At 38.8% G+C, this 23,508-nt stretch overlaps 1 protein-coding gene across 1 annotated transcript in view; it reads right to left on the bottom strand.

Annotated features, from left to right (window-relative positions):
* Window positions 1-23,508, bottom strand: part of grin2ab (glutamate receptor, ionotropic, N-methyl D-aspartate 2A, b) — a 170,196-nt gene that overhangs the window by 115,026 nt on the left and 31,662 nt on the right. The window contains exons 3-4 of the mRNA XM_084714951.1: window positions 17,008-17,232; window positions 16,733-16,891 (exon numbers count right to left, since the gene is read on the bottom strand). Coding sequence (XP_084571077.1) covers window positions 16,733-16,891; window positions 17,008-17,232 — 384 coding nt within the window. The remainder of the gene's footprint in view (window positions 1-16,732; window positions 16,892-17,007; window positions 17,233-23,508) is intronic.

Genomic DNA, 23,508 nt, shown 5'->3' with positions numbered 1-23,508 from the left:
ATATTAAGAAAATCTGGCTTAAGTGTGGGCGCCCATGGTGGCGAGGTGGTGGGCAGCATTGACTTAAAGCTATAATAAGTTATGTTTCTGTATTAAAAAGTCAAAATCAAACTATGTCTTTTGTTTTTGTTTTTATGTGAGAGAGCTCTCTAGCGGCAGAAATCACATATTGTGCGTTTAACCAGCAGGACATAAACAGCTGATCAGTGGAGTGACAGCTAGAGGAGGCTGAGGAAGAGCAGACCCTGAGTGATCGCATCACCTGTGAGGGTGAAAGAGAGAGTCACCCCCTCCAAGTGGGGTGCATCTCACCATCAGCAGACTAGAGGTGCAATGATTAATTGATTATTAATCAATTATTAAATGAATCACTATTTTGGTAATAAATGTGAATACTTCTTGGTTTCTTTAGTCCTCTGTGACAGTGAACTGGGTATCTTCAAATTGTGCACAAAACAAGACATTTGAGGAAGCCATCTTAGGCTTTGGGAAACTCTTATCAACATTTTTCAGAGCAGACCTTCATCTCATTAGGGTTTTCAAATCTTAAAAATATCAGCATATTAATTATAAAACATATCACCCAGCCCTACCTCATAACACAGGTTGGACTGACCAATCTGGCTGCCATCTTGATGGATTATCCAACTCTTAACCACACCCTCATTCTCATTTAAGAAAGAACGTTAACCTAGAAACATCAGTTAACGCGGACTTGAGTGGGGCTTCAAATACTGACGTGAACAGGCATGAAAACACTTTAAAAAACAGTGTGTAGAGATTAGTGTCATCCAAAGGTAAAGTTGCAGATTTTTCGTCCTGCTCACCAGCTAAGAACGTAAGAGACACCACGTTGGCTGTGAAACTAGAGTTGGCGTGAAGTTTGTTCGTTCTGAGCTACTGTAAAAACATGGGGGTGCAACATGGCAGATCTGTGGAGAGCAGGTTGTTTGCTATAAAAATAAAAAAAAAAGTCTAATTTTAAGGTACTGAAAACACAATGATTTTTATATGGATGTCATTATACACTAATTAAAATATATTTTTGAATACTGCATGCCATTTCTGTCATATTCTGCCAGTAAACACCAGTAAATGTCACACACTGGCCCTTTTATGCTGTGCATGTTTTAACAGCCTAACATTGCTTGTGTATGGTCAGCGATATAATTGGTTATTTGATAGTTGTAATTGCTTGAAATAACCAGCACACAATGGGGATGTTAGTTGTGTCAACTGACTCATCTCTAACATCACTGTTTGGTTAATGCATAAGGTTGCAAAGCATGCATTATCAATTGTGTCTGCATATGTACAAGGTAAGCAGGAAAGCATGTTCTTCATAGGTGGACGTGATTACCACCTCACACTGACAGACAGGTAAATACACTCATTTTCCAAATTGGTTTGCTCTTTATAATGTTACACACATTAAATACTGCGACACATAGGCACTGATGGACGTGCTCTTTGTGGAGGTAAACTGTGATTTCTCTGGTGCTATAAAAGGCACCACAGTGGCAACAACTTTAATGGATTGTGCTGACCTACAGACTGGATGTCCACATTATTAGATGCAAATTTTTTTTTTCCCCCCGTAAAGTAATAATGTGCTACAGTGTATATGCAGAGTGGGAGCAGAGTGGTGTGATTTTGCCTGGAGCCTGAAGCAGCTTCTTCTTCTTCTTTTTTTTTTTCCAAAGTCGAAGCGTTGCTGTTCTCTCATCCTCCTAGACGGTGATCCATTCAGCTGCATTCAGTTATAATGCGAAGCAATTTTTTGTATTCTGTCTACATTTACCATACACTCCAAAAGACAAACTGGGTGCAGATACATGTATCTACTTTTTTTTTTATATAAAAGAGTTTTTTCTTTATTATCAACATTTCAGTAATAACTATAGGACTATAACAATGAAAAGCACTTCAGAGATAGCAGCAAAGACGACTGCAGCAAATTAAAAGATGTAAGTAAAGTGCACTTTGCCGGGGCTCTGCATGCAGAGCTATGAAACCACAACGCAAACCAAAATGCAATAACAGTATTATTTTTCACTGGGTTTTTGTTATCTCACTGCTGTCCCTTGGCTGCCTTCTGCTTGAATTTGTATTTTTCTTGGCATTTAGTAGCTCACAGGAGGTCCAGTCCAGTCAAATGATTCAATCAGCCCCTCATGTACTCAAAATACTGGATATTATTTATCTTCTCCGTGCAGTGATCTTGTCAAAGGAGGGAAGCAAGCATGTATTTTACCTCTCTCACGATCGAACTTTAATAATTCTGGGAGGTATTGTCAATCATCTGTCTGGTGGTTAAGGGCTTATAAAACTGCTTGACAATGCCCCTAACCATATTGCAAGCTGAATATTTTCTTCTGTCAGGTATACAACTGCATTTCACCGTCAGAAAAATAAAGAATGTATAAAACTGTGAGCTGTGTAGGCTGCAATGAGCGGTGTTAGTACCCATATAGTTGATGAGAAAGACAAGAGGGCAACCTACAGAAATGTAAACTAAAAATCAAGCACAAGTAAAGCAGAAAAAGTAAAGCAGCTGAAAAGAAAAATGACTGTCTCAGAGCCAAATGTACAGTGAACGTCCAAAGATGAAAAGCACTCAAAGTTAAAAAGGGATGATGAGGAGTGACTGTCTCAAAGCCAAAACTACAGTGAATACTTCAATTGCCCTCCAAAGATGAAAACAGCTCCAAGAAAAGACGTGATGAGGAGCGATGCTAAACATTGTTTTTCCCTCCAAATGGTAACCTCCACGCTCAGCATGAGTGTCACAGCCAGAACCAACAGGACAAATATTCTTAACACAAGCAAAGTGTAGATCGGCTTCTGTTTTACATGCTTTTCTTTTGTTTTTGTTGTTTGTTGTGGTTCCCAATTCACAAATTTGACTGGAACTGCAAATTAAAACTTGTTTGTTTGTGTTTGTAAGTTGCATCCACTGAAGTTTTTACACTGCCTGCTAAAAATGACCCAGTTGTTTTACTCGCATGTGGAACAGACTGAATATTCTAAATAAAAGAATGGGAAAAAAGATATTGTCAAATACAGTCAGTTTTTACTGATGCAATTCATCTTAAAGGGGCAGTGTGTAGGATTTGGTGAGCAGTGAGGTTGTAGATTGCAATCAGCTGAATAACGCTCCAAGCGTGCAGGGAAATCATGGTTGCTGCAAAACACGTGGAAAACATGAAAGGGCCCTCTCAAGTGCGACTGTGTAAACATGCAACATATTGGTTTCCATGAAAGAAGACCCGCTCACTCTGTAGATATAAACAGCTCATTCTAACCGCTTGATTCCACCAGGCATGGCTGCGTCGCATTACGACTGCGCTACGACTGATGGAGCTGTTTGCAGCCATTCTACACAATGCTCAACCAGCAGCGTCAGAAGTGTCTCTCCACTCCACTCCAAATATGTGCACAACCTATTTTTGACAGATGTCGCATCAAGCAGCACACGGCAGATCGAGTGAGCAGGAAGTCAGGCACTGAAATATGGTCAGTTTTCAAAATAAAAGACCCAATACAGACAAACTACAGAATTTAACTACACAGATTGCTTATCCATGGTAGAAGCACAAAAAGCAATGAAAGAGAACCAAATCAACAAAATCAGAGCAAGTAAACATATTCAAGTGGGTGAAACACTCCGTTGCTGAAACAGTACTGGTGGGACATGCAGCCATGTGGAGGATGGATCAAAACTGTGGCGCAGATGAGCTGTGCCCACTGGAATCAATGGGTAAGGTAACAAAAACACAACGATTCTTATTTTCAGGTGATTTTACACCATACTTATGAATATTATATTTCATTTCTGCATATAGATCCCCTTAAATCTTACAGATTGGACTTTTAATCTAAATCAGGAAAGTTTTCTAACTTCCCAAAGTTCTCAAAGTTCTGTTACTGCATTGAACAGTTTGCAATATTTCTTTAAATTCACATTATTCTTAATATTCCCCAAACTAAAGCATCCTTATTGTTTTATTGGTATTCACACCAAGTCTCAGGTATTGTATTGGCACCATATCAAAAATTTTATATACTCAGCCCGGTCTGGAGGTTCTCATCCAAAAGGAAACATGAAACCCTGGTCTACCAAATGACTGGGAATTTGAATTTAATTAATAATTAATTTGTTGTTTATTTTTTTCAATTAATCATTAGTTCATGAAATTTTGTTTTTTTTTTTAATGGCAATCAGCTTTTGAGACCTATAGTGGCGTCTTCAAATGTTTTGTTTTGTCTGAGTGACTGAATACTATATTTCATTTCTGCCATATTCTGACAATAAATCCTTGTAAATCCCACACACTGGACCTTTAAAGTCTTGTTATTGGAAATGCATTGGCATTCAAGTGTACTTTCTGGCAGACAACAGTAAAATACTATATAGCAATTAATTGGAAATGTATACATATTTATTTATTCTATTATATTTTATTGTATTTTCTGTAAGAGACGGTGTATAATACGATATAAATTATGCTCTTTGATGTACTGTACCAGTTAGCTGAGAGCTAACTTGGCAGATGTTTGCTTCCACTACAGATGGAGATTTCATTGTGCATTTAGGTTAAGTCAGTGTCTGTTCTTCAAGTCATTCATATTCATAGTCATGTTCACGGTATAATGCAGGCTGTTTCAAGGGTAACCGCAATATGACCCACAATATGGGTCCGTTTTTAACTTTTTTTTAATGCATTTTTTACCCCCCTCGACGAAGGTGCTGCGGCTGAGCAGTAGGAGGGCAAGTGCACACTAAGCTGAGTGTATTTGGAAACATCTTTTTCTCTCTCTTTTGACCCTCACTACTGTACTAAAGCTGCATTTTTTATTTCACTAAAGTGAGATTTTTAAAAATTCCTTTCTAGAGTCTGAATCAAAAATTGCAGCTGTTAGTGTTGATGGAGAAAATAGAGCTTTTAGAAAACAATCTTGTCCCTGGTCACAGGCTGTGTGGCAGTTAATTTATTTTCTCTGTTAACTCTATTAAAGAAATAGCCCCATATAAAACCCTAACTTTGTCATTTTTATGCCTCAGTTTGGTACAAATTCAAAAAACAAGATATATTCCGAACAAACCTTAATGACTGCTGTTTGTGGCCTTTATTTACAAACAGATATGACAGTAACATCAATCTAATCATCTACTTCATCCACCAGACAGCAAATTATGATACCAGTACTGATGTCAGTGCATTTTATATCCTTTTTTTAAATTCATTTGATAAGCATCATTTCTGAAATAATCCTTCCACATTATATAGAAACCTAATTGATTAATCAACATCAGTCAACAGATTTATTGACAATAAAAACAATTGAAGCATCAGGCCATAATTAATGTCAACCCTTGGCCATTCTTTCAAACAGTTTGGTAGCATCTCTTCGAACTGAACAAACTTTTTTCAAGATCTGGGTACAAAAAGGATCAACTAGAGAAGTTTCGATACTCATTGGTTCTGGGTTATTTTGGTCTATACCTTAAAAGGTATCAAACATTGATAGCAAGCCTCTGACACTTAACGTTTAATTTTGATTTGATTTAAATTTCAGCACAGCATCACATTCGCGCCTGGCTAACTGACCCACAATCAAAATCCTATTTTCTGCATGTTCAGTTGTTGGACAATAGAAACAGAAAATATGTAGGCTAAATGCAAAGAACTAAATTGTCACAGTTAGTCATCCGTCAGCTGAAATAAGACAAAGAAGAGGAGATATTCCTGTTCAGATTTTACATTACATTACAGGTTTTAGTGTGGATGAAGACCCATACAAATGCTAGTGGATTTATGTTGCTTTCACACATGAACAGCATTTCAAAATTAGCCATGTTAGTGTGGAGGTTGGAGTTGCGAGTGCAGTGACAGGGACTTCATCTCTCACTGGCTTTCACACCGACAGCCAGTTGTGCCGAGCCAAGCTGGAAGAAACTGGGCAACAATACCTGCGGTGTTAACGCAGCCAGAGGACCTAAGCTGCAGGCAGAACAGAACTAAATGCTGTAGTCTGGTTTAGTCACCATAGTAACCATATCAACCCAGCTACGCTCCCCCTTTTTTGGTCTTTCTTTGTCTCTCACACAGACACACAAACCCATCATCCAATCTTGCTTCACAGGAGTTCAAGGCTAGCGAGATTTCCCAAAGCCGTCCAACATGGCTGGCTGTTCCTTTCACAACCCGAGCCACCAGAGAATAACAAGCGTGGCTGCAAGAGCGGGACAAGGAGACAGAGAGACGCGGCGAAATGAAGAGACAGAAAAAGAAGGATGAGGTGGCGGATGAGGGAGAAAGATGGAAAGAGGAGAAGAAGAGCAGACAGAGACACATGGGGCAGGAGGAGACACGGAGGATGTAAAAGCTTGAGTGCAGGAGAAAGAAATTAGAGGTGAAAGTGGGGGAGGACTCAGTGAGTGAATGACACAGCAGTGTATCTTCAGCAAGTGACAGCAGGTGTGGGGAGCAGGTGTTAAATATTAAAGCGACTCAGCAGAGAACCTGGGCAAATGGCCCCTACTGATATGGGACATCCCAGGCTGGGACACACACACACACACACACACACACACACACACACACACACACACACACACATATGCATGCAAATACACAGACACCACAGAAGCGTAGCATCCCACCACAGTGGTACAGCAAAGCAGAAAGAACATGCATGTTTAATTCACAACCTTCCATTTCAGCATGTTCGTGTTCTTATGCTACGCACTGTGACCCCCACCCCCAGCCCTCTATCCCACCCACCACACACACACACACATGCTGAGAAAGTCAAAAGAGATGAACAAGGTTGGCGGAGAATGAGTGAGCACATATGGGGGGTGAGGTAAAGCCAACAACATTTCTTATTTCCCAAAGCGTTCCCTCTGTAATGGAAGTACAACATTCCAAACTAATCCTGTTCCTCTCCTGGGCTTACACATGCCCTTTCTCCCCATCAATTCCATGTTCCCTAAACGTGGCTCCCTTCTCACACCACATCAGCCAACTTCCTATAGATTAAGCCTCCTGACTGCTCCACACTGACATGCATTATGGGGGGAATGATGAGGAGGCAGAGACGGGGGAGAAAGAGTGAAAGAGACGGAGAGAAAGAGGGTGGACCTGTTCTGACATTGATCCATTTGTTTTCATTTAGGAACAAAAAATGGGTTTGGCATACAAAAAATGGATGATTCTTCTATTTGCTAGAGCTGATCCAATTGGGGTGGAACTTATTTCAAACATCGCCAGCTCTGGCAGAGTTACAGGGAGAAGTACAGTGTAGGCAAAAACTAACACTGGGATGCAAAAACAATATTACTGTCAGCAAAGTTTCCGGAGTTCAACCCTGCCCAGTAGATCAATGTTTCATTTAAAATCACAAACAATAAACAAAGCCAACTTGCGTTCTGCCCGTAGGCCTTTATTTATACGCTTATTATTTCTTTTATTCATACATTGGTTTATTAGTGTATTCCTAACACAATTTCTAAAGGTGTTGTGTATGTGTGTGTGAGAAGTTGCACATTTGCACACCGAGCTCGAAAGAAGGTTGTTTTTTCCCCCCAGGACTGTTCATGCTAAACATCTGTGAAAGCTGTTTATATGGGGGTCTGGAGTCTACTACATTTGAATTTCAGTTCGGTCTACAGCAGGCGCCGGCTGCTGAGTGTGACTTCATTTCAGCCCAGGAGATAAATGATGGTGTGGACAAATCATGTAAAGTGGTGATGGGGCAGGTTTGTATTGGGAGGCAACCAGCAAAAGATCACCCAGGCATGAAGCTTTTTCTTATGAAGTGTACATTAATTACATATTAGGGTGTAATCCTGGGAAATGAGGTTCCTGGGAATACCCATCCAAACCATTTCCTGGTATTCCATTTCCTGTTATGCTGACAGGAAAATGGGAAAAATATTTTAAAACATCTAGACTGGGTTGCACCAAGAAAGATTAACTAAACCTGAAATTAGTTCTATCATTAAACTAGAAAAACTAGGTTTAAAATGAGTAAATCAATACAGAGATGCTTGCCTACCCATTAGGAGTGTCTGACTTAGACCGATTTGATTCGTATCTCGATACATGTTCAAGGACACGATATCGCTTAAAATTTTTTAAATGGCCAACAGTGGCAGGAGGAGAGAGAGAGGACGGAGGAAAGTTACAGCAGCACTTCACTGATGCCAAAAATTAAACATATGCACGTCCTAATGGGATGTATAGATACGCTGACGCGGCATCGATTTGTTTCTGATTCAGGTTCGGCTTTTACCCGATACAGGCCGCCTGAACTGATGCACTCGTATCTTACACATTAAAGCCAGATGCATCAGATGCACGAGTGAATCTTTACACCCCTACTACCCATATTAAAATACATAAATTGTTTTTTTTTCCAACAGCTGTGTGCAGTACACTGTACGCTTCAATTAATTAATTAATAAAGACAAAGTGGCATGAATTCAAATACTCCTGACTCTACCATCTGAATTAGGCTCAGATGCAAAGTGTCCGCTTTGTGAATGCGGGATCACATGTGCCGGAAGTTCAACAAGTGGTTTGCAGCAACATTTGGAACGTCAGGTAAAATCCCAGGTGAAAACCTAAAGCATGCATCACTGGATTTATACTTTATCCAAAACAATACTGGTTGAAATACCAGCAGAAATGGCAGCATATTTACATTTACAGTTGACAGCATGGTGCAATGCGCCTCTCAGAGCAGCACAAAGATAGACAGCCATAATCTCCTGAAGAATCCGTCCGCACTCACACCAAGTAAATGAGAGCGTTTTGATTTTAACTAATGAGTGATCATTGACCTTATTAGACTGACTTTATCTAACACTGCAGCACAAACAGTGCCAGCCTCCTGCTGGAGTTGCACCGGTTGCCTGTGAACGCTAACAGGATTAATCTCTCTCAGCTTTTAGAGAGTTGCAACAATTAGTTAATTAATTGATTAGTTGTCAACTATTAAGTGAATCGCCAACTTTTCTGATAACTGATTGATTGTTTTGAGTCATTTTTTAAAGAAATTCTGCTTTCAGCTCCTCAAATGTGAATATTTTCTGGTTTCTTTACTCCTCTATGCAATTTAACTGAATATTGTTGGGTTGTGGACAAAACAGGACATTTGAGGATGTCTACCTTTGTTAAACAGTGCTGAACATTTTTCATCATTTTCTGACATTTTATGGACCAAACAATTTACTGATTAATTGAGAAAATAATTGACAGACTAGTCGGTAATGAAAGTAATTGTTAGCTGCAGCCCTACATAATAAAATAAATGTGAAAACGCCAAATTACTCCTTTAACAAATTCTGTTTCTTTATACAACCATGAATTTTAAAATAACACTTCCATGAGGCTGTGCAGGCAGGCAGGTACAGATCACAGACAATGAAGTTGGCATTTCATCTTCACGCTGCATACACAGTCTATATTATGTTCCTTCCTATGTTGAATAAGCTAAATGACATTCACCTGCCTCAGTAAGTATTAATACCACCAAATAATACCTAAAAGCAGTAAGGTTGGGAACCCATAGTTCTCCTGGTTGCATTGAGTGTTGTTTGAAACATGATTAGTGTGTTCTGACTGTAGCCGAATATCTTAAAACCTTAAAAACGAGTGCATTTACCAGGATTTCTGGGATATTGTGCTTCTATTCCCCAAAGAGAAAATGTCTCATTTTTAGGGAAAATAGCAATCCCTCCTACAAATATATAAAGATATTACACTTTCTTTTTGTCAGTATTACAAAACCACTGATATTGGTGGAGCCAATAAGCTGGAGAAATTATTTGATAATAAAAAAGCGGCTCCCAAAGCAAAAATAAGGCCAGGTCCTACGCTGGTAATTGCAACCAAGCCAGACACAACAAAACTGTTTTTGACTTGAAATGAACACATTTATCCCCAACTGAAAAGCAGCTAAAAATATTCTAGTTTCCAGGAAAAAAAAAAACAAATTGTAACTGAGCTCAGAAGTCACACTGTGTGTAAACTCAAGGAAATCTTGACAAATAAAAACTGTCCTGGTATCCACAATCTTGTTTATCACAGTTTTCCGGGATGCCTCCAATGCCTGCTCCTGTTTATGTGATCGAGTGTGATGGCTCTGCGGCCAGCTACTGATAAAAATGACAAGTGGAGAAAGCCTTTACTTGAAATGTGACATAATCATGACAGTTAAGTTTGCATCCTGGCAGCTTAACACTGCTTTAACACCAAGTATTTCACACTTGCACTGCCCACCTCCACGTATATCTATTATTTTAGAGCACTTGCCTGCCTGCTGAAGCTTTTTTCTGTATTTTCTTGGCACCATCTCCCTCCTTCTGTTTTTTCCTCTCCATCTAAAACATGATGTGTAGACTACTACTGGACTGAGCCAGGATAACCAAGGTAACGGGGGATGAGCCGCTCATTTTTCAGTCCTATACTATAGACGTGATTGCGACATTAGCAGAACTCGTGTGTGTGTGTGTGTGTGTGTGTGTGTGTGTGTGTGTGTGTGTGTGTGTGTGTGTGTGTGTGTAGACAGAGAGCACCAGGCTCTGCCGGCTCAGGCTGCAGAAAGCACAATATTGTTTGTTAGCCCACAGTAATCAGGCTGAATTGTTACTAGCCCACTGGGATTTCTCTCAATCCTCCAGATTACCACTACGCCACTGACAGCAGGTAGAAAAGCAACAGACGCACAGCCAAGAAGTATGACTTGGAGCCAGAATTTTTTTTTTCATCACAAAATATGTTTGTTGGGGTTGGTCTTTTTTATTCTAGCGATTCACACCGTTGCCATTTATATATACCTTCATATTCTGAAGTCACTGAGAGGAGGTGATACAGCTGAGGAAGACAGTGGCAGAGCAGATCACAGTGTGATGAGATCACCCTCCCGGTGTGAGTGTCAAGAGCAAAACGTGTGTCAACCTCAGTGAGAGTCCTCATCACCTCTGTAATAGTCTTGTTTGGCTCTGTCGCCAGGCAAGATAGGAAGAGGCTGCAGCACACCAATCACAACTGCTGCTGAAACGATTTATCGATTATTCAATTTGCCAATCAGCAGAAAAATAATTGCCATCCGGATAACCAATTAATCCTTTCTGTCATTTATCAAGCTGCTGGTTGCAGCTCCTCAAATGAGTAAATTTTCTGGTTTTATATTAGTATAAAATTAATATCTTTGGGTTTTTAGACACAACAAGAGTTTTGAACGAATCAAAGAAATTGCGATGGTTAGTTTTTCCATGTCTTTGTTAACATTTATGTTCAAGGATGATAGAGTGGAGTGCAGCCTGTGTAGTATTTTAAATTCTCTCAGTGTTACTACTAAGAAAAATAAATGTTTCCTGCAGTTGATTCCCATATATTATCTTCTATGAGCACTTTTCACCATTTGTAGCATTTTATAGACTAAACAAATGTTTGAATAATCTAAAAATAATCACCAGGTAATAAAAACAATCCTTAGCTGCACACCTCATCATGACTGCAAAAATATCCACACAGTTATTTAATAATAATAGCAAACTGATTTATGAACAACTGTTTTGCTTCTACATTGTTAAATACCCCACCATAGCTATATAGTTTATAGAATATTATAGATCCAAAATTAAACCGCAGAGCATAACTCTGAGAAAATCTCCCATTTACAAATCTACTACTTCAGCACCGCGGACAGCGCAGTGGATTTATCAGTGCTCAACACAGTTAGGCTGCTGATGTTTCAGAACCATGGTCGTGGCTGTAGATTCTAGCTTGCAAAAACCTCCGTCAGATAAAGGATCAATAAGTCAGGCAGACAAGACTAACATATTCAACTAAACAACCCCTCTGTCCCTGCATGCACGCTCTCTGCTACTAGGAAACAGAGACGGAGGATGGCAGGTTAACAAGGAGGATGCATTTTGGTCATTTTGCTAACAAGGGTGAAGGCATCCTCCCTGTAATCGCCTACTGATTTTACTTTACTACTTTAATAATATCATGTACTGTAGGGTGAATTATGTTTTTTTTTAAACTGCTAATACACTGTGATAATTCCAAATCATATCAAATCAAGGTGACACCTTCACATTTCTCCAAAATTTCTGTATCCTCAAGTATTTCCAAGAAATTTGTGGATAAGTACCAAGTTCTTTATTTCCTCAGACTGAGGAGAGTTTAAGCTCACCTTCGCTCTCCAAAGCAGTATATAATGCAGCCTGTGCAGTATTTGTGTCTCAGTGTTACTGCTAAAAAATAAATGTGTTTCCTGCAGTTAAATTCCCATTTATTATTTTATATGAGGATTTTTTCTCAATTTTGTAGCATTTTATAGACCAAACAATTATTTACATAATCCATAAATGTAGAACAGGTAATGAAAACAACCCTTAGTTGCACTCCTGATCATGACTGCAGAAAAAAAAATCACAGAATTATTCAATGCAGAGCCAGAGCACAGGGGAGGAAAATCATCAATATCCTCTCACACCTTTTCCCCAATCATTTGAACTGTGTCCTTCTGGCAGGTGCAGATAAATGAGAACTACAACGCCCACGCATCTAAACCGTTATACCACGGCCAAACAGCCACGGCCATGGATGCAGAATGTGTCTGTACTGCCCCTTCTGTAACACAAGGCCAGTTTCGGATGCCCTGTTTTGAACTGGTCATTGTGCCCTCAAAGAAAGGAGCAAATTTCCTCATTTAAGGCTGTCTGACAGTTGTCAACATCTACATCTATAGAAACTGTCACAGACATAAAAAAAATCAGGTGAAGGGAAGTTTTTTCCCAGTGCGCCCTCTTTCTGTCTGACTTAAACCGATGCTGAATTGACAGGAAGACTCTCATCATATGACACCTTTTATCTTGTGTTTTTAGAGTTATGTACTTTTGCAGATACGTAAGGAATTGGAAATACGTCATATTTCTTAAAGCGAGTTTGGGTGCAGCGTTTTCCCCTAAAAAGGGCAGCGAGCTTTAGTTTAACTGAAACAGCCAATACTGTCTGAGGCCTGGGTGGACTCGCCTCTACCTGGTCCTACACGCTATGGTACCCTTTAAATTATGTCAAGCAGGAAACTGAGTTAAGTAATGAAAGAAGTTATTCTGCTGTGCTTTGTGCGTAAAGGCACACACAGCCTCTCACAGAGAACACTTTTTCCCACCAGCAACTCATCCACTATTAATCAGAATGACCAGATTTATGACTCGGCCAGTGCACACAGTTATAACTGTTGTCTGTGCATCACTATTATGCATATTTTTTAGCATTTTGCCCGCACTATAGAAAGACTCTGTATGATGAGGTTGTGTCTGATGTTGTCTGCAGTTAGTTATTGGTTTGATTAATGGTTTATAGTCTCATAATGTGTGTTTGTATTGATTACTGATTTTAGGCGATCGGGCTAATTATCAACCAGGCCTAATTATTAGCTTTGTCTTCATAAATTGTAATTATCATTTATTGTTATTCGCCACTGATCTTGGCCTTGTCTACATTTTGGCCATGATGCCTCAATAAATCTGCATTTAAAGTGGCCCTGCATGCAATGACGTGACGTAATGACTTAATTCGAGGGCTGTTTGCTGACTCACCGAGCTTCCAAAACTGCCTACCACTGGGCTGCTTTTGCCTGTCATTTAAACCACGCGGGGGGACTTTTTTTACTAACAGGACACACCTGCAGGAACAGTTGCAGGGGGCCGGTTAGTTACAGGCTTCACGCACTCACGTTCGCACCTGGGAGCTGCCAAGAATGACCGCACTCTTGTACTTTTGGCCACTGAGAAGTTCAATTAGAGCAGTCGGGGGTTAAGTGCCTCGTTTAATGGCACATCAACAGCAGCGATTGAAGGCAGGAAAATACAATTTATTTATTTTCCCTCTCATTATATACTCAGTGGGAGGTTTAAGCCAATGACCTTCATGTTACAGCCCCTCTCCCTTAACCTTCAAGCCAACTCTCAGTCTCTCTCTTACCTTCCTCCTTCTCTTTTCTTGTCTTTTCTCACATACACACACACACACACACACACTGTATCCCCCATCAACTATACTTCAAAAGGCTGTATTGCTGCAGTTATTGGTTCCTGTGTTTTGGTTGCTGTGCCCTGAGAGATTTAAAAGCAAAAGAACCAGTTGTGTTTTTATCAAAGCTTCTTCAGTCTGTCTGTCAGTCAGCGAGGTCTACAGAGTCAGTACCAGAGAGAGAATTCAGCTAAGAAAGAGATGTACATCCCTAACTTTGCACTGAGCATCACACCAAAATAAAACAAAAATCCAATCTTAAAGGATATTCTCTCTTTTTTCTTTTAAAAACTAGGAATCTATTTTTCTGGCATCCCACTGAGTGCCAGACGTGATACAGCTACATACAGCCTGGCATTTCGCCTTTTTTTTTTTTTTTTTGGCTTTCCGTAGCCCAGTTTTTAGACCAAACAGAAAATACATTATTACATATTTCAACAATGCTTGATCATCTGTTAGAATAAAAATGATATACCAGAGAATGCTGCATGTTTGGTGCAAAGACTTCTACTGACCTTAGGAATACTCTACTTTTAAATGTGCACTATGTAACCTTTGAAAAGGGTAATTAACATAAAATTGCTTGGGGTGAAACCAGCCATCAATCCAGTGCGTTGGCAGTGTTTCTACTCCATACTTACACAAAACATGATCTGACAGAGCAGCGCTGAGAGCAGAAACAAGCTTCAAAAACCTCTATTTGTGTCACTTCATAATCTACTACATGCTGACTACAACATCCTCGGACAGTTTATATGTGACGCAAGTGAACCATGTCCAATCTTAACTCAAACAACCATTAAACATCCATTTCAAAGAGCTTAAAAGAAACTCACAGGAAGCAAAAATGCAACATTTATCAAAAGCTGTGGTTTAACAGTATCTCATTTTCACAGCAGCTGAGGATATATCTCTATCTCGAAAATGGAAACTTTAAAAAATATATAAATACATTTTTTTTCCCATGTTTTATGGAGTTTTTCATGTTGTAGCCTAATGGATTACAGTGGAAACCTCTCATGTGATTACATCTTTATTTCTCATGTAGGTAGCACTTCACTATAAGACGGCCCTTATAAATGATTCATAAATAGTGTATAATTAAGTTCTTTATTGGGTTGCAAACACTTTATAGTAATAATTACAATAATCAATAAACTGTTACAATACATTAGATAAAAAAGGGCTCAGATGTCATTAATTACTGGGCTTACTTTGTCCTCTCCATCAGCAGCATTTATACACGGTTCGTTCACCTTATCCCGATTAAATTCAAGCGCTCTCAAGCATTTTCAGGCTTTTCCAGCATCTTACAGCTGTGGTAAATCAGGCCTATATATTTATATACATGCTGTAAATATACACTCAAAATGATCATTTCTGTTCTTCATCGCACTAAGTCAAATAAACTACTGCTATAAACAACCAAAATCATGTTTAATGATAGACTTTTACAGAAGGGAATTAAAGGACACACAGACACATCAGAGTTTAATGTTACTAGCTGTGGGATCTTTTAAGGTTCAAGCACTGTCGTCTTTGTTTTGTTCATAAGGGAAAAGCATTTAAGTTATCTGATTTACTTAATTTCTTTATCTAAAAAGAAAACTATTTAGTCAGATAGAGATTTATTGTGGAAGTAATGAGTTTCAAACACTTTATCTAAACTTCGAGCACTTTTCAAACTGAAAACTTCACCTTAAAATTCAAGAGTTTTCACGGTTTCTCAGCACCCGTAAGAATCCTGTTTATACCTGTCAGCTTCATCAGATATTTGTTATAAAGGTGGTAGCATTTAATCAACAATCAGCCTATCTGAGTAGTAAAGAAAAAGCTTTATTTGGCATCAAATTAACAATTATCAAATTATCAGATTCAGCATGCATCAATTTACACTTTATAATTCCTTTGTTTATTTATGATTTATAAAGTCTTTTCAACCAAATTAATAACATAATAACTAATTAGAAACCATTTTTAAATCATTTGAGGGCAGTCTCATTGTAAAGTGGTACTAATGCATTTAAATTTAAAGTAATGAAAACAACAGCTTCACTACTGGCTGAATTTTATTGATTTCTTCAGTATACAGTATAGCTGCTTCAAATATGATTGTATTGTAGAATTATATAATATAAAGTATATAAGGAGTAAATGCAAAACAACAGTGCCTAATAGAATGACAAAAAAGTAACTAAGCTAAAATAAACTAAAATAGAAAAGTGGACCTGTCAAGTACATTAAAAGTAATACTTGCAGTGATATTGAAAAGTAATAAAATGTAATATTGCAAACTGATCACTGTATCTGTGATCATTATAAATGGTTTCCACTGTACATTGAATCATGAGTTGTGTTTCAGGTGGAGCGACTTTCTTAATGCCAAGTCTGCCTATGGAAGTCTGACCTAAATGCTAACGTGCCAGGACATCTGAAAGAAGTGTAGGTTGAAAAGCATTAACCATTATCCCAACATTCAAAGGTGGCTGAGAGGAGGGATTACAGCTCCCTAATCTCCAAAACACAAACACTGTGTGGATCCAAAAAAGCAAGGGTATGATTTCTCTCTCTGTGTGTGTGTGTGTGTGTGTGTGTGTGTGTGTGTGTGTGTGTGTGTGTGTGTGTGCGCGTTGGAACCTGTGTGCGCCTGTGTGTGCGTCAGGGTTGCTCACCTTGTCAGCCATAATCATAGAAGAGCCTCCGTGGACTCCCAGGACTGGAAGTTGCGTCTGAACGGAGAGGAAGTCAAGGATCTGGGCGATGGCCTCCTGATCGGTGCCGTCGGCAAACACGATGCCGTGGAGACGAGTGCGAGTCAGGAGCTCACACACCTTGGGACACAATAAAACAAACTCAGGTGTCAAACAAGGACTCAAACAAGTGTTTGTGTGTGTGTGTGTGATAGAGGTGTGTAATACCAGCGAATGTACACAACAACATTTCTCACCTGTGTAATGACAGACTTTGGGTCAGTCTGGTTGACCCTCAGTATTACCACGGAGACGTCGAGGGCATCATCAGGGCGCCGAGGCGGACGGAGCTCCTGATCAGAAATGTGGCGCGTCTGGCCCATGACCACACCCACGCTGAGCCCTGGAGGCTTCTGGGACGCCACAGGCACCATCATCTGGGAGAGTAGGAGCAACATCCAGCCCACTACACCCATCATACCCTAAAAACACACACAAACAAACTGGGGTTATCACAGTTTTCTATTTTCATATGCTTTTATTTCTACTAATTTTTTTCTTTTGCTTTCAGTTCTGTCTAGTTTCAGCTAGTCTCCAGAATTTGCTTGTTTTAGTTTAGCATTTATTGGTTTCTGTTTCAGTTTTAGTTATTTTTACCTGCAACTATCATCTGTTACACCAACTATTTTAATAATCTATTTATCAGTTTGAATCATTTTTTAAGAAAAAAGTCAAAATTTGCTGATTCTTGCTTCTTAACTGTGAATATTTTCTCATTTCTTTATTATTATTTATTAAAACAAAACATTTGAGGACTTTGGGTAACACTGATCAACATTTTTCACCATTTCCTGACATTTTACAGACCAAACAACTTACCAATTAACCGACAAAATAATTTACAGGTTAATCAACAATGAAAATACTCTTGAGTTGCAGCCCTAGTTATCTTTTTATCAAAATATGGGGGGTATTTGTCAGGGGCAAGACTTTTTAAGTTCAGAGCTCTTATGCAACACGGATGGCTCACAGTCATGAAGAGATCCAACTTTCAATAAAGATATGCACCACTGCCTCGTCATGCTCATGTTGTGTTGACAAATTTGACCAAATTGACAAAGAACAAAACTAAAAACATTTCCTGTATTTTTTAAAATTAATTTTCCTCAGTTTTGCAACTACATAACATAATTTCAATTAAATAGTCTGAAGGGAAAAAACACCTGCTGCTTCCTTTTAACTGACTATGACTCACTGTAACTAAAATAACTATACAGAAATAACCAACCTTCTCACGAATGGTCTAGTTTGCTTATGTTGGTCTTATAGAGGCATCAGTAATAAACTGAGACTGTTTTAAAATCTCCTCGTAGTAGCTGTAATAACCTATAACAGCTATAATAACTATAATAACCTTGACACGAACACCAAGAGTGGACCTAAAGCAGGGGTGGATCTAATATATATATTTTTTAAAATCAAAGGTCACACAGTGGCCAATCTTTATCCAGTGGAGGCCTGGTATTATACTGGGGGTCTGGGGATTTTAGCATTAGACACTTTATTTCCTGCATTCGGGTGACCTTTTATGCATGTAAATAAACACAAACGGCAAAACAGCAAATCAACTTGGGGCAGAATTGTCTTTGAAAAGGCACAGAAACACAGACAACAATGTCATTTATTTGGGAAGACAAGTACAAGTCCCTCCGATCCCTACAGCCATGGTGCGGCTCTCCTTCCTCTTCTACACTCTTGATGGCTTCATGTCACAGAACGTTAGGAAGCCGACGTCCATATTTATATTATTGTATTCTATGGACACAGGACGCAGAGCTGAATAAAGCTGTTTACTTTATTTTATTGTAAACAATGAGAAGAACTCCCACACACTGTCTCTTCTACTGCTGAAAATGTATTGATTATGAAGTTTTTGTCTGTCCAAACTTCATCAGGTATACGAGCAGCATCACGTCTCTGTCCCCCATCCCAACCAAGCCTCTAAAATTTTTCTTTTATCATTTAAATGGACTGGACTACTACCCCGGGGTGATGAAGACACAACAGGGACAGGAGGTGTGAAGCACTTGAGGAGCAAGTTTGTAACTTAACAAGTTAATCTGCAAGTATACATCATCCATCATGTTGATTTAGTCCCTGAGTATTTGTTTTGTTGAAGCTGGAAGTTTTTCATTCCTGTATTTTTTCACAAAAACTTTCTTGAAGCAAACTGACAAATAAATAGCCACAAAACCTACCTAACAGCAAATCAACTTATGGTGGAATAGTCTTTGAAAAAGCACAAAAACATAAAATTCAGGCGCAAGACAACAATAGCGGAGGATCTCACCTATGGGGCGACTCTTCTCCCATTTCTACACTCTTGATGGCTTCATTTCACTGAACGCTGGGAAGCCAGTGTTCACATTAATATTATAGTCTTTGGACATAACACACAGAGCTGAATAAATCTATTTCACTTTATTTTATTGAAGAGGATGAACTCCCCAGATCGCACAGTCTCTGTTACTGCTGAAATATTTATTGATTACAAAGTTTTCATCTGTCCGACCTTCACCAGGTATATAGGCAGCATCACAACCTCTGCAATATTTTATATGGATGTTATTGTATAAATTCACTATTTATGAGAATATACATCTTCAGTGAATATTTAATGTCATTTAGGGGTAGATGTATTGTATATTTAATGTGTGATGACGTTGAAAATATCTTTAGACAGAGACTCCTGTCCAATATTACCTTCCCTTTTGACTTGTTCACAGAATGAATCAATGTCTTTTAACTCTGAAATATTCATTATGTATCAGGATGTTTACTTTTACCCCAATTTGATAAACACTGCATTACAGTATAAGAAAAGAAAAAGATGGGATCACATTTCTTTAAAAAAAAAAAAAAAAGGAAACTCCTTCTCATTTTTATTTATTAAAAATACCTCTAGTAACAGAGTTGTGACACTGCCAGAATTTGAAACGTCAATACAATACTAGTATTATAAAAAACAATACTTGATTATTCTTTAAATACCACGGAAAAAGTCAGGATTTTTAAAAATCTTTTTCTAACAATCTATTTTTCTAACAACCTGCACACAGTGCTGGTACAGAAAAAAAGTCAATGAACACTGTCTGGTTTTGCTGCAAGCCAAATTTCAGACAGGACAATAAAGACTAAACTGAACTGAAGTCTTGTTTGAGCACTTAGGTATGTTTTTTTTACAGCCTAGGTACTTTCGATACTACAATTAACAGATATTTTATCATTTTTAACATGTTTTTTTTGGAGTATATGATAACATGTACACAAAAAAAGTTAGTCTTCCCCCGACAGTCTAAAAACATGCCAGTTAATTAGGTTAACTGGTGACCCTAAACTGCCTGTAGGTGTGAACTGGAGACTTGTCCAGAGTGTACCCTATCTCTCGCCCAGTGTCAGCTGGGATAGGCTCCAGGATAAGTGGTTACGGACACTGAATGAATGATAACATGTTCATATATTCCTTTAAACTACAACTTATTACCAGTTTGAGCCATCAGGATATAAAAGTCTTGTGTATTCTGAACATGTCTTCAAAGCGGTAAAATGATCCACTGGGTTTCTCAAAGGCTGGCTTGTATTTATCTTTAATAAAAAATGGTGGGGCTCACATATGTGACTGGAATCTAATTATTAGTGCAAGTCTCAAGCACAAAACCAAAGATTATGATAAGATGATATGATCATGATAGCCACCAACTGGGGCCGGGAGTCAACTGCCCTCTTTCTGTCCTGAACTATTCAAAAAAATCACTTAATTCAGTTTCTAAGTGTGCGACCGTTCAGAGACCACAGTTAAACCTAACTTTATTTTTGCTAAACCACTAATCTGGCTTCATGAGATGCCCTAAATCTCTCTTCCACTGTCTGCCTTTATTTGAACATAATCTATGCCTGTAGGCAATGTTCAAAGTAAAGTGCCAGCTATTAATGGATAAAATAACCCTGAGATAAATGTAATCTGATTTTACCCCAACCAAGGGGTATGAGGGGAAACAGTCCAAACCGCTAAAGGCACACAAGTGTCAGAATCAATCAACAACATTCACCCGGATGAAAAACAGCAGTTATTTCGACTCTATATCCCGACCAAGTTCCAGTGTAATACAGAGGAGTTTAAGCTCCTGTTCACCGCTCAGCTTAGACTGTGCTACCTTTTCCTGTAATGTGAGCAGATCTAAGAGAAGCAGATGAGTAGAGGAAATGCAGTGTGAAATGCCTTAGGCTGAATGAGAGCTAATGAAACCATGATGCGAATGCTGCGTTGCATCTCAGCCAATTTTTTACACCACCACAGTCCAGCAGAGCTGAAAAACACCCCAGGAGAAAACATCACGTCCACAAAATTAACCTACTGTCTTTATATCTCTCCATCCTCTCCTCTCACAGTCCTTTAACTTTGCATCCACATCTGTTAATCATTTTATCTACCTACTTTCTCTTGATGTAATTTTTTAAAAACGCTTTTACTTTTTCTAATTCTGCCAATCTGTCTTCTCCGGCTGCGTTAGTGTGTGTGTCTGATCCATGTCATCTCACACCCGGTCTAATCAGGCCAGTTAGTCAAGTCAGTACTTTCCCAGCTTGCTCTCTCTGCCCTGGTGCCCACAGACTAGCCTGCAGCTCCAGCAGCACTTAGCATACGCCGCTAAATCACACACCGCTACACTCCTGTCCCAGGGAATTAGTGTCAGCTCCAACCAATGGGACAAGATTACACTAACTTTCCCTGGAGTTAGCATCAGAGCTAACATAACTAGGAGCCAGAGAGTGTGCTGTGCCACAGCTTCCAAAATGGTCAACGTAGCTGGAAAAACTTTGGGTCACTGAGTGTTCCCGCTGTCTTACAGGATTTGCATTTGTGCTTAAAATCATATCCGCTGACTCCTGTGATTAGCTTCCAAAAGAGATGTCATGAGGGGGTAGCTGTTTCCTACTGTGTTAGCATTTATGCTAATATTTCCACAAAACCTAAAAAAGCAAGATCTTAATAATGTAACAATATTCAGCGGCATATTTCTGCAGTATCCTGCCAAGACTAAAAAGGGTGTTCACACTCTGTAAAACATGTCTTTTAAAGGTAAGAGAGCACTCAATAGCTGATTCACTCCAATAAAATAGACTGAAAGGAGCTTTTGTTTGTGCTCATTTGAACATGTTTTCTAAATTGTGTAAATATGCCTCAAAGTAGCAAATTAGTCTTGTCCAAAAATTTTTTTATTTCCTCAGTTAAAGTTAATTCTCGATTTGTGAAAATGATGTCTCTGTCAAAGCTAGAAACAACACACCCGGTGCTCAGATGTGAGCTGGCATTCAGAGGCCCCTCAAGCTGCTTCAGTGACAATGAATCAGAGGATGTCTTTGTGCACAGTGTAACACAACCCAGAGTGATCTTCCTCTGATATAAGCACATTTTTTGGTTCAACAATGTTAGCCCTAACTCCTATTAAATAAAGCCCATGTGGGTGTAATTGCTTAAATCTATCAGTCCACAATTTCTTTCTTTCATTCATCGCCAATGAAGCAGCTCTACACAGTGTCTCTAGATGACAACACAAATTAGGCTCGCGGTTATGTGGGCCTTGTTTCCCCAAAACATCTTAAAGTGATACTCCATCTGAAATATGTCCTTTTAATGGCCAACACTCAGCCTTTGTAGGCTTGAAATGTGGCTGTTAAAGTTTGTAGTTTCCTCATTGAGGGTTGACTGTGAATAAAACAAATTCAGTTTCAACTAAAGAAAAAAACAAAACATTTTTTTTCTTTTATTTTTTGTGTCTTGTAATGGTTAGAATTTTTTTTTCTCTATTTTCTCACCGCCTATGTTTAAAACTGAAATATGGGGTATTTATTCTCCATGCATGAGTTATGAAAAGGATTTTCTTTTTTCTGTGTCGTTCGTGACGACATTTAGACGTTTGTGTCTCATCAGTTTCATCAGCTTCGCCTGTTAGGTTTGTCTGGGTCATGTGACTGCCTACCATTGGCTGGTGCAACTATGTAGGTGTGGCTACTCAACTGTTTGTTCAAAGCCCTAATGAAAACCTGAGGGTTGTGCTACAAAGCCAGATTAATGGGTAAGTGAAGCATGTTGAGGCTAAAACCAGAGTTTTCAATATCACAAAGGTGACTCTCTTTTCACCTGGCTAGATCACCATGGTAACTAATGCTGACCTTTTTAACCTGGAGTGGAGCAGATTATGCTCAGTGTTTTAGAATAACTCATCTGTAAAAAGTGCTGCTCTTTATGAGTGATATTTATTTTCAGCTGAGGAACGACATTATTTATGCAAACCTATTGAGCTGTACATTAGTGATGTCACCAAGCGAATCCATGTAATGCAAGTACAGCAATGCAAACAGCACCGTGTTGTCATGGAAACCTCAGTTGGGGATGCAAGAAATAGAAAGAAATTTTTTTTAGTTTTTCATTATAACAACCAGTTCCCATTTTGAGCAGAGTCACCAAAAAACCCTTTTTAAGTGAACATGCGCACAAAGCCTGAGGAACAAAGTTTTGACCATCGTTGTTATCTCTAAATCCTATCATGTTGGCATTTTAAACGATTTAGCCACTTCAATAAAGGATTTTCAATTTTTTCTTCCTCATTGTTGCCATTTATTTTTTAGAGTGCCTAACGACCTTCCTGATCATACTGAATTTAAGATCATTTTAGATGTAAATTAAGCAAAATATG

This window comes from Lutjanus erythropterus, chromosome 3 (genome assembly GCF_056507025.1).
Source record: "Lutjanus erythropterus isolate fLutEry1 chromosome 3, fLutEry1.hap2, whole genome shotgun sequence".
NCBI lineage: Eukaryota > Metazoa > Chordata > Actinopteri > Lutjaniformes > Lutjanidae > Lutjanus > Lutjanus erythropterus.
Note: the sequence above shows the minus strand (reverse complement) of the source record. Positions and strands in the feature narration are given on the sequence as shown.